Source organism: Bombus vancouverensis, chromosome 5 (assembly GCF_051014615.1).
Source record: "Bombus vancouverensis nearcticus chromosome 5, iyBomVanc1_principal, whole genome shotgun sequence".
Classification (NCBI taxonomy): domain Eukaryota; kingdom Metazoa; phylum Arthropoda; class Insecta; order Hymenoptera; family Apidae; genus Bombus; species Bombus vancouverensis.
The window spans coordinates 183873-199323 of record NC_134915.1 but is presented as its reverse complement, the minus strand read 5'-3'; the positions used below and the strand labels follow the sequence as shown (position 1 = coordinate 199323).

Genomic DNA, 15451 nt, shown 5'->3' with positions numbered 1-15451 from the left:
AATATATAAGACTTGTATTAAAGAAATTTAAGAGCATGCAATAGAAAAAACTAAGGAATATTAGCTTTTTTATTCATATTTTTATAGAAAAAATCTTTCTAAAAATCCACAGTTTTAAATCTACAAAATTTCTATGAAAAATTTTGAATTGGTGATTTTGATACTATTTAATTGACTTATTATTTTATCAAACTATGTGCAATAGCGGTTATTCAGTCGCGGCATATCTGAAAACTTGTTATTGCAGTTATCCGGGGAATTACCAAAAATTACCGAATTTTGTTTTCTTCCTCGCTTATGAATAATGTGCGAACTTAACACAGAAATATTGAATATGAATGACAAACAAATGAAGTTTATTTAGTATACTTTCCATTGAAAAATTTTATAACAAATGACTGTTGAAAATACGGAGCCACAACTGATTAAGCAAAAATCGCTGGAGTTAAAAGTAAAAGTCCTTACGTATTAGTTCTAGTACACCGAGCCCTCACTATCATATTTTAATAATCCATGATTAAAAATGTAACAATTCTAAATTCCAATCAAACACTTCTTAAACACGCAGTACAATAAAACACTGTATAAATTAATTTGTACATACATTACAAAATACATTTTACAATCTGCAAACAAAATAGATCTTCCCACTTAATTGAGCTGTTTCAATTTTGTTTTAGTGTCATTTAACCATTTTGCCATGAAATATGTGGGCTGATATGACTGTTGTATGTTATTTATAAATGTTACGAACCACTCGGCGTTCATTTTACATTTTTTCAGTGTACGCCTGTGAACAATTTTAATTTGCAGATTAAACCTTTTTCATTCATTTTTCGATTCGTTCGATTCAATTCATTTCTTTTTTTTTTTTTTTTTTCATAAAGAAACATACCAATTAAAAAAATGGTATTGTTATTTTCTATACATATCTAGCGTATCTGACTTAAATGCATAACGTTACATTATTTTTTTAGTTATGTTTAGTTTAGTCTTTTAGTTATGACGCGATATGCAGCAAGAATTTATCTTTTATCAGGTAGTATGTGATTCACCTAAAAGTCGGTAGCTTCTGCATGTTAGTGATAACATGTTTTAAGTTTAGAATTGAAAACCGACGACGGAGTGCCATTTATTTTTTCGAAGATTTATGGTAGAATTTTTAACTCTTTATAATCTTTAATGATAGCTCTGTTTTTGACGTTCTCCGTGTTCATGTTAATTTAACATGTAAGAACAATAATATATAAACAATATAGAAATAAAGCAAATATAGTATGCAAGTTATAGGAAACTTTAATATTAAGTTATATTGTATCAAGATATTTCATAATAAAATATCAACTAAAAGTTAAATAAAAAGAAATTTACTTTTACAAACCTTGATAAAAATCCTGTAATGAACATTGCCCAACTTTCAATGCTAGCAGGATAAGTAAATAGAAGCTTTTGCATAGATCTAATACTTGCTGGTCCCATATTTAGCATGAAACAGCTATAGGATAAAGCACATGCAACATGTGCATGGTTTTCAGTAATAATATTTCTATTAAGAAACAATACTTTTTGTGCGCATCTACTAAACAGTTGTAAGTCAGTATCTAATAATATCCTGAGTAATATAGTCCAATATTTTACATTACCTGCAGGGAAAAGGAAAATAATATACCATACATTTATATAAAATAATATGTATGAAATACATAATAAGAGTGTTTTAAATATATTTTAAACTCTGAATAAGAGACTAGAAAATATTTGTCAGGCCATATCAATTCTGATATATAGCAAAATTTTGTATTTGATTCATTGCATGGCTGATCCCAACAACTTTAGCCCGATTGCCTTAGATTGATTTTAACGAATTAAACTAGGGATTCAAGTGGCGCCCCGAGCATGTTCATATAAGATAAGCCTGGACAATAAATAAATTAACTTTTGCAGCAAGTTGAAAAAGCGCTTCCTCAAATTGCCACCATATCGATTACTTGGCTTCGCTCTTTCATCTATGATTTCCAAACTTCGGGATCGGGTGGGATCTCGATATATGCACCCGTATTGCTCGGGATCCAGTGACTCGATTCGGGTATAAGCATAAACAGGCGGTCTAACTTCGAGTCGGATTGGCAAAAGTCGTATTACATCAACCCGAAATTTCGCCATTAAGAAGAGATTAAGAAGAAAGGCTGATAATAAGCCTTAAGTTAATTTAAGACCATAAAACACCTAGATTTTCGCATACGGCTTGTAACGGACAGTGTGCTTTTAGTTGTTTATGATCGTAATAGTGAAAATAAGTATAAGACGTCGCTAGTAAGTTGGCAGACAGAAGGAAAGCGGGACCGATTGACTATTCCTGATAAACTCAACACAGTCATAAATCTCCCTTGCACCTGTGCTTTTCCGATTGCTAACTTACCAGCAACGCACAGTACATGTTACGCTGCTTGCTATTCTCATCTAAAGTTGCTATTCTCATCGACTTAAGTGGGTTACTCTTTACTTATTCTTAGCTAATTTCCTCTTTGAACAATACTTTATTATTTATAACAGAAAATATATTAAAATAGTACTTACCAGGATATCTAAAGATTTCTTTAGAAAGAATAGTAATGGCTCGTTGAACATCATTTCCCATCACATAATAATATGCATATAAGCTTAGAATATGATGACCATATTCAGGATTAGGTACAGAGAACTCCAATTCTTTTAGTACCAATGAAACTAAATTGATATCGCCATGTAATATTCCTAACGATGCGGCCGCTAAAAGACCTATTATAACTGGAGGGTGTATTTGTATGCATTGGAAAAGTAAAGTTTTTGCATCATTTACTCTGTGGAAAGAATATGCTATCGCAGCCATCGCACACAATGTAAATGATTTCTGTGCTTCAGTATTCGCGAAAGATTGCAGAGTTTTTTCATATGTATTATACGCCTCTTCATATAGCTTAGCTGAAAATGAAACAAATTTTAACTATAATATATCTCAAACAATGTGAATAAATATTTTCTAGTTGTTTAAATATTTCATTACTATCCAGTTCTATAATTAATTTCGAATCATCACTTAAAAACACAGATTAATATTACTATTGTTCCAGGTTAACCAAGGATTAAAAAAGCCTAAGGTGCAGCATATACGCGTTGGACTTAAATTTATATCCGGTATAAAAACATCATAAAAACATCACTATTTAGTGACCATTTTAAACACTAGCTGAATCTTAACGTCCTAAGTTTACCATGCATTTATTAATCACTACATGACATCCGTAAACGTTTCGACATTAACAGAATACTACAATTTTTGTACTTAAAAAGGTATATATGTAGTATCGTGGACAGATCGCCTAAAAAATATCGGGTGAACTATAAACAATGTTGTGAGAAAGCCAAAGTGCCGACAGGCCGAAAGGGTCGGGAAACTTGAATGGACCAAGCGGCCCATCAATGTGTCGTCGGTCCTTCAGTCAAATAGTTACGCGGAAGAAGGCGTACGTGATCATGATCGCGGACGATTACGGAACACACATGGTGAGGGCATGAGAAAAGACAAAGGGATGCTTGAGAGAGAAAGAACTAAGAGTCGAGTTGTAAGGAGTCGAGTTGTGAGGAGCCGAGAATTGAGTTGTGAGTTGTGAATTATCCATTTAGTTGTCTTAGTCATAGCGCATTACTGTATTTAGTTCACGTTAAGTAACCATCGTTTCCTGTTTAATCCACTGTAAATAGATCCATCTATCAATAAACTTATCATATAGGATAGAAACCATTGGAAACCCTAATTTCTAATATTTCTGAATAAATAAATCCTATATATATAATATATAATATATATTATATATTAATATTGATGTAAAAATGTGATTACCTTTGAATAACGCTAACGCGAGATTGCATTGAGAATTATAGTTGATATTTTCAACTCCTTGACATAATTTTATTGCTTCGTTATATCTTTTCAGTCGTATTAGTACACGTGCTAAATTTATAGAAACAAGGTCTTTTTCGTTTTTGGTACTATTACATACAGCTACGGCAAATTGTTCTGCAGCTGACTTATAAAGTCTCTGTCTCTCTAATAATAATCCATATGCATTTCGAGCGTGACAATCATTTGGATGATTCTCTGTAACGGATGATAAATATTACGATACGTATAGTACAATATACAACATTTAAAATAACATTAATCAGTTACAATAAAATACAATAAAATTATGATTAATATAACTTAATGCATTATTAAAATTATAGGTATTCATTTCACAAATATAAACGATATATAAAAAAATAATTGAAATTTATAGTATGTATAAAGACTTTCATAACTAACTGTAGCTTTTCCTGTGCATAGTTTTATATCGACATTTTATAATATGTATTGTATGAAAAGTGATAAAAACTTACCTACATACCACGTCATAACATCAGCAGCAGAAGATATTGCATGCATACTTTGTGTTGTATCCATATATAAAATGTCATGTTTGGTAGTAGGATTTAAAATCATAACAAGTACCCAATGAGTGTATCCTATGGCAGCTTGACTATGATATCCTAATTGTCTTGCATGTCTAAATAGATCTACTGTTTCTTTTCGATCCATTATTTCTGCAATTAAAGCTTGCCCTATCCAACTATTTATATATGACGGATCTGCACGCTGAGCTCGAGAATAAGCCTCGTTTGCTTTATACAAACTTCCTGTGAATTTAATTACACGACGATAATTTAATATACAGTGAATCGCGACGACGCTCGAACAAAAGTATAATATGCTCTTTATTATTGCGTATTTCATCATTTTTACTTGCCTATATATAGATATAAAGTTCCCAAATTAGACCATACTATAGCATTATTTAATTCCTTATCAATCGCCATTACAAAAGCATGCTGTGCCAATGCATAGTTCCTTACGTACGGTGACATACAAATAATACCCAGAAGATTCCAATGTTTCCATGTTGAAGGACATAGTTTAACAGCATGTTTTGCAGCAGCTAGGCACTTACTAGCATGATTTTTATGATTGATTGATGGATCATGCTGTAATTGCATTAAATAGCATAAAGCTAAATCATACCACAGAAAAACTGATTCCGGAGAAAGAGATAATGCACAACAATAACATCTGTAATTAAAATATTCACTCAGTTTCTTGCATACTATAACAAAATTGATATATTTATAATTTCATCATTTATAAACCGAAAATATTTCTTAAAAACGCTTAGAAACGCTTAATTTTGCAGTTATTCGTCGTATCGTATTAAAAACCTATTTGAAGAATATTATAGTAGGAAAAAATGTCTCTCAAATTTCCTTTTAGAAAAGTATCAAAGATATCCGTACTTTTCGATACAGCAAAAATATGTAAGTATCCTATTCCTCATAGCGGCACCTAATTAGGCAAGAATTGCCGCAGTTAAGCACACACTAGCATTTACATACATATAACGTATATAACAATATAACGTATAATAATAATGATAATAACATAGAATTTATTATAATATAATGTAAGATTAGTGTAGATTATAATATAATATTAATCTAATATATTTACCTTGCAGATAATGAGAACATATCTATTCGTTTAAGCAATACAATATGTTCGTCATTCTCATATTTTATTAGAATAGATGATGCTTTTAAATGACTGTATTTGTCTGGTAACATTGCAACTCTGTAACACACATCGCCAAGTAACTTCCAGAGACAAGATATATCCTTACGCTCTTTAATAGCTACAGTTAAACTATCCATTGCTTGTTGCAAATAGTCATTCACACGACCCAAAAGTTGTTTAGCAGTATAGTCTTTTGCTAAAGCCAAACAGGTTTCAGCCAATCCTTTTAAAGCAGGTATATAACATGATTTATTTATCAATATTTGTTCAAAGTCTTTCTTTGCTTCGTTATATTGTCCAATAATCTATGAAATAACGAAATAGCAAACGATATTTGTACAAGTCTTTAAAACGGCTGTTAGAAGTATCGTAATATTTAAACAAATATATCACTAGTCATGTCACGAAACAGTCCAGAAAAATAATACTAACCAATTTTATATATGCTAATTGTATCATTGGATATAATAATTTTGGGCATAACTCTAATACTCGCTGATAAGATTTTAATGCTGATGTGTGGGCACCTCTTATAAAATACGCATCCGCTAGCGATTCCCAACAGTGGCTGTAAAGAATGTTAAACTTTACAAGAATGTAAAGAAATTCGGTTTACGATTATTCTCCCTGTTGCCTTGCACTCTCCCGTAATCTCCCACACGTCCATTCTCCCATTTACACGCACGATCTTATTTTATATATATATGTTATCTATTATCTATTATAATACATATTATCTATTGCATAAGTCTTTGTCTACTTGCCTAATTTACCTTCTTAGCTAGATCCCCTCCTCCCCCTCTCTTCACTCTTTCCCTTTTCTACTTTTCCAATTTTCTCACCCAGTCTACAATCCCATCTTTTCTTTTCTCATTCACTATCTCTCCTATACTGATCTTCCTTTCTAATTCTCTATATTCGTAAGTTTTATAATATAAATATAACATAATTGACTTTGAATAACGTCTAATTGTACCAGGTTGTTTGAGAACATAGTTTAAAGTTGTATCACAGAACTGACTTTAATTGAACGATATTTACCATTACTCTGGCAATATAAGTCGAAAAGGTTTTAAGCAGAAAGATAATTATTGAGTGGAAGAGAAAGCCAGAAATCGCAGTTTATGCTCTCGAGAGATGAATTAGGTGAAAGATGTAGCGCAAAGCTGTGAGAATTTGATGGAGGAAACCCACCAGGTGGAAGACACAAGAGATTGTGGAGGGTAGGATAAACAACTAGATGGTTAGCTGGTTAGGGGAAATAAAAAAAGGAGGAAGAGGTGCAAATGTGTGTTTCAAGCCAAAGTAGTTTAGTGGAAGATTAAGATTGGACTACGTACCGTGTACATATGTATAGGGATGGGTAGAGGATGAAGAACATGTACAATGAATGCGTGTGGCGAAACCTGAATTCGGCAGCCTAAACTTCTGTCTAACTAAGTCCATTTCTTGGGTGCTGAAGCCGAACATAAAAATTACACAATGAATGTACAAGTTTCGAAACATTTCTCCGCGTCTCCCATAATTTTCGAGATATTTGACTGTTCTCGGTTAAACCAGTCAGGCTTTATGTGCATAATACTTTTATAATATATGTAATATGATATATTTATTTATTGCCTAATTTAAAATAGCTAATAATTAATGCACCTGTGTGCGCATTTACATCAAAGAATTTTATTCAGTATATTTATCCAAAATAAAACAATACGATTTTATATCCTTTTCAAAATTGACAAAACAGTCGAATAATAAAAAATACATACCTTCCCAAACGAGTGTTTTTTATTACACTATTATTTCTTCAAACATTAGCTATAGTATTACTTATGGTTATTAATATATTAAATTACCATATATTATTTGTCTAATACTATCAATATATATTAATATATATTTGCTTTTTAATATTTTCATCGTCCATTTAAAAAGGTTGAAATGTCTTTTTACTAATTTTTCCAACTTCGGTAAATCTTCCCGAAACATTAAAGATAGAAATATTACCAATAATTTCTCACCCAACAATCTCAGTATGTCACGCCAGGATAGATGGTTTAATGTTAGAAGCAATACTTTCGTAAACTCGATTGTATTCTCGTTAAATAATTACTATCTGTAGCATTACCTATCACTGGGGTCAGCTCTAATAACATGTTGAAACGCTTTAATAGCCTGCTCCGCATTTCCTTGATCAAGGTATTGCAAACCGAGTTGTAACCACGCCCATCTAGGACCGCTATCTTGCGCAGTTAACATTTGTAACAATTTTATATTTGCATCCTACAAATAATATCTTATTAACGTAATTAAGTCACAAAAAACGGAACATCGATATTTTATTCATTAAAATATTAACGAATAATAAATTTCGGATGCATACAGAAACGGATATGCACTTCATAAAAAAATAGAATTCATCTTACTTGATTTTTAAGAAGTCTATACGCCGTACTTAACCCAATACCAGCTTCTTCAGAATTTGGATTAATTTGTAACGCGGTTTGGTAACACCTCCTAGAACGTTCCATGTCATTACCATAGTCACGATAGTACTGTCCCAAGTAAACTAGACATTTCCAATTAAAACGATCGGCTTTTATTCCATTCAAAAAAGCCATCAAACTGTAATTATACTCTGCCATTTCCCAATAGATTGTACCAAGAAGTAACCACGCTTGGGAAGTTTGAGCCAAGCCTGGCTTTCGGACGGCTGAATCAAGTATATTCACAGCTTCGTCGTATTGTTTATTTTGTTTTAAATATAACGCTCGAAGAATATTGGTATGTGTTCTGGTTTCATCTTTTGATTCCAAATTGTTCAGCAGAATCTCTACATCTGGCTGATGTAACAATATGCTAAGACGTGCACGAATCAAATCCAAACGCGCTGAAGGATGTATCTTTAATTGGAAATCAATGTATCTTTAATTGGATCAAATAAATGAACACATAGGCAGAATAAGCAACAAATAAAAGTTTCAAAAATCGAATATAGTTTCACTCTTTACCAAAACTTAAAGTCTATTTAAAAAAAAAATTCTGCAAGTTATTCAATCAAAGTATTTCTTGCTGCTTTTCATAACTTTAAGCCATCTATTAGGCGAATGATGAATTCCATCACGGGAAAATGTAGTGTTTTCAGGGAAGATCTAACTAGTCAGAGACTGACAAAAGGAAACATTCTGTGAAATAGCTGAATGACAACGTTAGGTTACACGCTGTTTCTATGACAAAAGTCATCATAATGAGTTTTGTTTAGGATATAACAGCCAGCTTACTCGCTAGGCATTACTCCCTCCGATTACCACCTATTCCGGTCGATGAAACACGCCTTATCCCAACTACGATTAGTAGATAAGATACAAGAAGATGACTTGGCTATAAAATTTTATCTAAAGACACCATATTTTTCCGTGATAGAATTCATCACCTGCCTGATAAATGGCTTAAAGTTGTGTGAACAACTATTCTGTTCTCTTTCTTAACTTAAATAAACTTACTTAAACTAGTGTTTAAAGAAAAATAAATCTTACAATTTTTGTAAGCTTATTCAACCTTTTTAGAAAGGATTTACAACATGATCTTCTGCGATGAGTAAATTGAAGCATAGATTTTATTTCAGATATTTTGTTTAGAGAATCTGGCTACGAAATAGACAAACGTGTAATATTTTTTGGTAAGCGGACTACGAGGGATCGCACAGCACTTACACCAGAACCTTGAATGAGTAAACTTATCTTGAGAAATGTCAAACATACTTTTTCATAGGAGAAGAAAAAGAACATGATCTTTAAAACTTTGAAAAGATTGGAAAAAATGCTTTAAGATTTGGAAAGAGATTTAGATAATTCTAAGCAAGAATTTTGTTGTTGTCGTTTCAAACTAAAAAAGTTACATGTGTAAATAAAGAGAATTTTTACTTGTTCACACATTCGTAATGCTGTTTCCCATTTAGATTTGTCATTAGTTAAACTCGTTGATTCAACTAATGTCTCTTTCATTTTATATAATAATTTATTTTTTATTTTAGATTTCTTCATATCTAATACTCGCTTGGCAGCAACTTCTGCATCTTCCCAACAGTAAAGCTTCATACTTATTTGACTCAATGCCATCCAACCATATACTGAGCGCGGCGTCGATACAAGTATATCTTTCAATATATCTCGCGCTATAATCAAATTGCCCGATTTTGCCAAATCAAGTGCTTTAGCAATTTTAGCTGCTTCACACTCTTTGTTCAATTTTAAGCTACCTTCATAAAATTGTGTTATATCGAGGTCAGTAAAATTTTCATCCAAGATATTTCGTTCCGAGTAAGCAAGACATATATATTCTGTAAATAAAATAGAAATAATTAGAGCATCAAAACCATATTATTAGAAAGAATGTTAAGTATTCTAAGGAAAGATTAGAAGATATCCATAAGATCTGAAACTTCAGTGTTTGTTTATGAAATAGCTACTATAGTTGCTATTAATCTGGTTTTGTGTGAAAGAATATTTGCTGGTTGAAAACGAACAGATTAGATATCTGTTGGGGTTGTTTGAACTGTCGCGCCCTTTCCCCTCGCCACTCTATTTTCTAAACTTCTTGCTGAACTATTCTCCAAACTTGCGCTCACATTTCTCCGGACGCTTCTCCATTTGTAATCCTAAGGCCGTGTACGTACAGAGAAGTGGCAAGTAGTAAGCGACAAAATTGATATTTAGGACATTGACATTTGGCATTGTCTGTGAAATCACTTGTTTTGCCACTTGCCACCTATCGCTTACTACGCCATATGTTTACGACCTAACTAACGACCGGTGCAGACGAGCGACTTTCATCGTTGCGATCTCGTGTCTTCCTTTGTTTTCTTAATTAAAAACAACGAAGATAGACATATCATCGCAATGATAAAAGTTCGTCTGCAGCGGGCCTGATCATACAGAGAGCGGTAGGCCAGAACATCGATATTTGGGATGCCAACATTGAGCGCCGTGGGATATGAACATACAGAAGAACGGTAAAATTATGCAGCAGTTGTTATTTTTGAGTGCGTAACACGTCGTTGCTACGTTCGCTACGATATACACTTTTATTTGGGAACTGGTAAGTATAATGTTTATCCAATTAATGAGATGCGTTCGTTCTAAGGTGAATGTCAACATTTTCGCACCATCAATTAGGAAATTTTCCAGCCAAGTTTTTTCAGTATCTGCGATTATGGATAGAAACATAAATTGGAGAAGACCGATTATTTCAGAGAAATAATTGATAAATACATTAAGATACATATATGTATGTGTGTGTATGTAATATAATGAATTAAAATGAACTAAACGGAGCAAATTCTTGTATTACATATTTTGGAAGCAGTATCATTAGACGTAATGAATAATATTCAAATAGTTTGTAAGCTTCGTTTTAAAGATATATGATAAAAACGTTTGCTACATAATACATATAATAATATGTATACAAAATAACATACGACAATACACAAATAAATACAATACTTAATAATAATGCATAAGCTATATAACTAATAATAATACATATCTACATGCATACAGCAAGCGTAGTAACGCTCATGTGTAGAGAGACAAGCGATGAGCAAGTAGAGCGAAGCAGCCCATGTTCCAACCTTGTGTGCGTCCAACCTTGATATCGAGTAGGCAGTATAAGCAAGCGACTAGTAACAATTCTGAATAAAAAGTGATCAGGAATTTAATATTATATGAGATTAAGGTGTTATTATTGCCGTCAGTGGCGCATGTCAGTACTATGGTTATTGGAGATCCTATGCCAAAGTGGAGAACGTGAGCCTACCACCTGAGGATTTACATGTGTTACATGTGACTTGATGACATCAACATCACGTACGTGGCATTCGAACGCACAGTGAGATGAAACTCAATCTAGGTGGTAAAAAGATTACATTCGTCATAGGCAGCTTCCTATCTCAACTTCCATAAAGTCATTCTAAGGATCCCATAAACCAATTTTCAAATTCATCCACAAAAACAATTTTGTAACTTTTATTGCAATTATTTGAATTATTTGTAATTTCTTGGAGAAAATCTATTACCATTATCTCACCGTCCGAAATTCTAGCATTTGGGGAGAAAATGCGCAAAATTTCAAAGTGATTCCTCAACTAGAACCTGTGCCGTGTTTAAGTTAGTTTTCAAATTTTAATGATTTCGCGTCAATTTCGAGCATAATCCGCTATTTGAAAAATATTAGTGAATATTTTTACATAAAAATACAATGTCTTAGACGTGTAATAATAATATTTATATGTTGCAACTACAAATATATATAAAATACTTGAGTTTCTGAAATTAGTATATGAAGCAACGTTTAAGACTTTAAACCACTGTATGTAACTGCAGGAATCATAATAACTTAAATGTGGCACGGATTCCAGGTGTCCAATCAATCTGGAATTTCGCGGAATAAATTTTATTGTTTTGTCCTCAAGTATCGCAGTTTGGAACGGTAAGATCGAAACCAAATCGGAGGTCAAAAAATAAGGGCTACCTCGTCGAGCACTTCTTGAACAATGCTGGATGCCTTGTTTGTCCGCAGTTAGTGCCGACTGCACTCGACATTGGTTTTATCACATTTTATGTTTGATTGTGCAATTTCCTGAATGATTATGATTATTAGCACACATCGCATCTGTATTCGAGTGTACAACTACTACAGACATGGCCAATCCTCTGACACTTTTTACAATGAAAAATTTCCTTAGGTTGTTCTACATGATACGTTGGTCCAACAGGTATTTATGACAAACAACTGTTGAGGTGAGTTGATTGAGAAAATGATACTATCGTCGATAAATATTCATCGCATTGATGGGTGATCTTCTTTCTGCTGCGTTGGTTACGCTTTTATTTCTGTTGGCTTCTGCCCTTCAATGAACTTCATGTCAGATGAACAACATGTCAGATTCTGACGTCTTGTCTACATTATCGGTTTCTGAGAGCCAGTTATATTGGTTATTATAGGTGTGTGTTGCGTTAACCTTCTGTAAATTAAAAAGTTGGGAAGTTGCAATTGCGTGTTTCCCCACTGACGCAAGAAGGATATATGTATTTGTGTATGGCCTGTGTATGTTATGTAACCTAACCCCAACCAAACCTAACCCCAACCTAACCCCCAATGCAATGATAGGCCTGAATTGTAGCGTTGTAGTGTTATGAAATTGACTTGTATCATCGCTCCAAGTTCCTCTCTCTCTCTCTCTCCCTCTCTCACCAGTTGAATCTGATGTAGAGGCGCGCTATTTGCAGATAACAGGCACCCGCACACACTGCTCAAATTATCGGACGCATGTTGTCTGCTAATCTCGCAGTACTTTTTTTTGTCAAACTCGCTAATAATCACCATACAACACGAGCTTGTTGCCCTGGGACACTTATTTTGTCAGGAGCTATGCTTCGGTATTTCTTCGCTGGTCTTTAACGTGCACGCAGCACAACGCTCTCGTCGTAACTTCCTTAGTTGCATAATTCAATCGCTTTGCTAGCTATACCGTTGAATGAATAACCGATACTCTAGAAGATATACAGTCGGGGACGAAATAAGTAGATAGGTAATGGAAAAATCATTACAGTTTCGTTAAATACGGCCCGTTTACATAGAAATGTAAATATTAACTTCAATTATCTACTAAATAATCTATCTACTGTAAGCATATATATATATATATATATATATATATATATACATAAAAGTATGAAATAAATAAAACTTAAGTACTAAATAACACAATCACTAGGTCGATTAAGATTATGGACCGAGATTATGGTTATTTGGAATAGATATGTTGCAGATGCTAATCTCTCTCGGAGGCAGCAAAAATATTATAGCAACAGCTCCGAGATTAGTGTGTATTTGCAATTTCCTGAAGTCTAAATTACTGTTGATATAAATTGTTACATTCCTACTTTGCTATTGTAGTATTTGCCCAATTTTTGCGAATGACATCAAATTCCTTAGTTCTGATATATTGAATTCTTCTAAAGTTGGTGTTTTGGAGATAGAGAATATGTAATTGGTACGTATTTAAAAGCCATTGAGGAATATTTATTTGTTTATATTATAAATACTTGTCTATAACGTAATTATTAAGCGGTTAACAATTATTAGATGTCGAATAATACGAGAAATTTAGTGGCATATCAATGTTCATTTCGAATGTTTTAAAGTTTAAAAGCGAGTTAGTTTCCTCTGTAATACCTTTTATTGCTTGAGCATGCCTTTGATATTCCTGTGGGAATTTCTCTTCACCAATCTCTGTTTAAGTTGTTGAATTGGTCATTTCGAACTGTCATCGCTATCAGAGTAATTGTTAGAGTCCTTAGTCCTTTGAGATCGTGTTCGATTGATAGGTTTTGATTTGTTTTTAGTAATATCTGATTCGAAGAATATATCAGTTATATTTTGGTTTGGTTGAATATGCTGCTGTTGTTGTAAATCGGTTACATGTATCACTTCTCCTGATGCTATCCCATTCGTGTTTGCATTAACATTCTCTGTATTCATACAATTGTTTGCTATGATTAGTGGTACCGCATTTTAGCCAAACGGCAAGATAATTTTTAAATGATAATTTTCCAAATGATTGGATTGGATATGGGCATCCTAGTTGCAAGCTCACCCGATTTAAATTCATTGGATTTTTATTTGCGAACATACTTGAAATTCATTACATGTATACTCATTTCATACCGAAAATGTTGTGATATTTCGTCGTACAATTGAAGAGGGATTTCGATAAATTCAAGGAACATCAGACAGTATTGACAGAGTCATTAGATCGATAACAAAAGATCTTCGTGCATGCATTCAAATGCAAGTCATTTTAAGTATATTCTATGAAATATGAAATCGCAAAACACAAGACGCTGTACCTCCTGAAGAAAGTCAAACAGGACATATGTTGATAAGAACTTCTTTTACTGGTGTTAGGTATCGTATAGTCCCGCAGGGAGGACTTGCTTATGTAAGTTTATGGGAGCTGGCAAACCCACGTTCCCGCAGCCAGGGAGGACCGTCGGGACAAGCGTCTCGCTTACGTGAGTCCTCTATGTACACCGCAGGGAACGTCGCCGGCAGTGTAAAGCGTTTAAGTACGGTTACACTCTCTCTACGTGGCCTAGCACACCCACGATCCTGATGCCAAGGATGGGACCGTCGGGATAAGTTCCCGGGTACTTTGTACCTTGAGGCCCCCGCTTACGTGAGTCCCATCTGGAACTGCCGAGCACGGTTAGCAGGTCGCCGGCCGGCAGTGACGTGGCCGTACATCCACACGATAGTCCCACCAATGACTTAGGATGGTACCACGGGGGTCGAGTGTAAGCCCTTCTGCTCGGCCAATTATGGGTTTGGACTCGTGGTGGCAGTGGTTGATGGCCAAGATGCTGGCAAGAGGGCCGATTTAAGGGGTATTGGCTCGCCCCGAGCCAATGGCCTTCGGCGGGTGAGCAGCGTCCCACCTGCTCCGGAACCGTCCTGAAGAGACGGAAGGGCTTAGAATGTGCCCCGTTCGACCTGAGACGAGCGACAGCCCCTGCAGGCTTAGCTAATCGAGGTAGCAAGGCACTGGGTGCCTTGCGCGATGGTTGGGCGTAATCACAACCCCTGTGGCCCTAGGGGTGCCCGGGTACTGTGTGGCGATAAATAGACGCCGAGGAAAGCACCCGTTACCAAAGACTGACAATACTTGTTGATCGTATAGACAGTATCGTGATTCATCAGTGACTAACATGCGACTCCACTCTTCCACATATAATTATGTAATATACA

The 15451-nt window shown here is 34.2% G+C and overlaps 1 protein-coding gene across 5 annotated transcripts in view; it reads right to left on the bottom strand.

Annotated features, from left to right (window-relative positions):
* The window catches only part of LOC117156388 (tetratricopeptide repeat protein 37), a 28179-nt gene that overhangs the window by 8781 nt on the left and 3947 nt on the right, over window positions 1-15451 (bottom strand). For 2 of the 5 annotated variants that reach the window (XR_013058492.1, XM_076618820.1), the window contains exons 3-12: window positions 9565-9980; window positions 8068-8544; window positions 7770-7924; window positions 6077-6212; window positions 5582-5949; window positions 4823-5146; window positions 4420-4712; window positions 3881-4138; window positions 2578-2961; window positions 1382-1643 (exon numbers count right to left, since the gene is read on the bottom strand). Coding sequence is in view for 4 of the 5 variants with exons in the window: in XM_076618820.1 (XP_076474935.1) it covers window positions 1382-1643; window positions 2578-2961; window positions 3881-4138; window positions 4420-4712; window positions 4823-5146; window positions 5582-5949; window positions 6077-6212; window positions 7770-7924; window positions 8068-8544; window positions 9565-9980 (3073 nt within the window). In the remaining variant the exon portion in view is untranslated. Of the gene's footprint in view, window positions 1-335; window positions 791-1381; window positions 1644-2577; window positions 2962-3880; window positions 4139-4419; window positions 4713-4822; window positions 5147-5581; window positions 5950-6076; window positions 6213-7769; window positions 7925-8067; window positions 8545-9564; window positions 9981-12172; window positions 12241-15451 lie in introns of those variants that run through there. The other 3 variants (XM_076618823.1, XM_076618822.1, XM_076618821.1) reach the window with 3 other exon arrangements.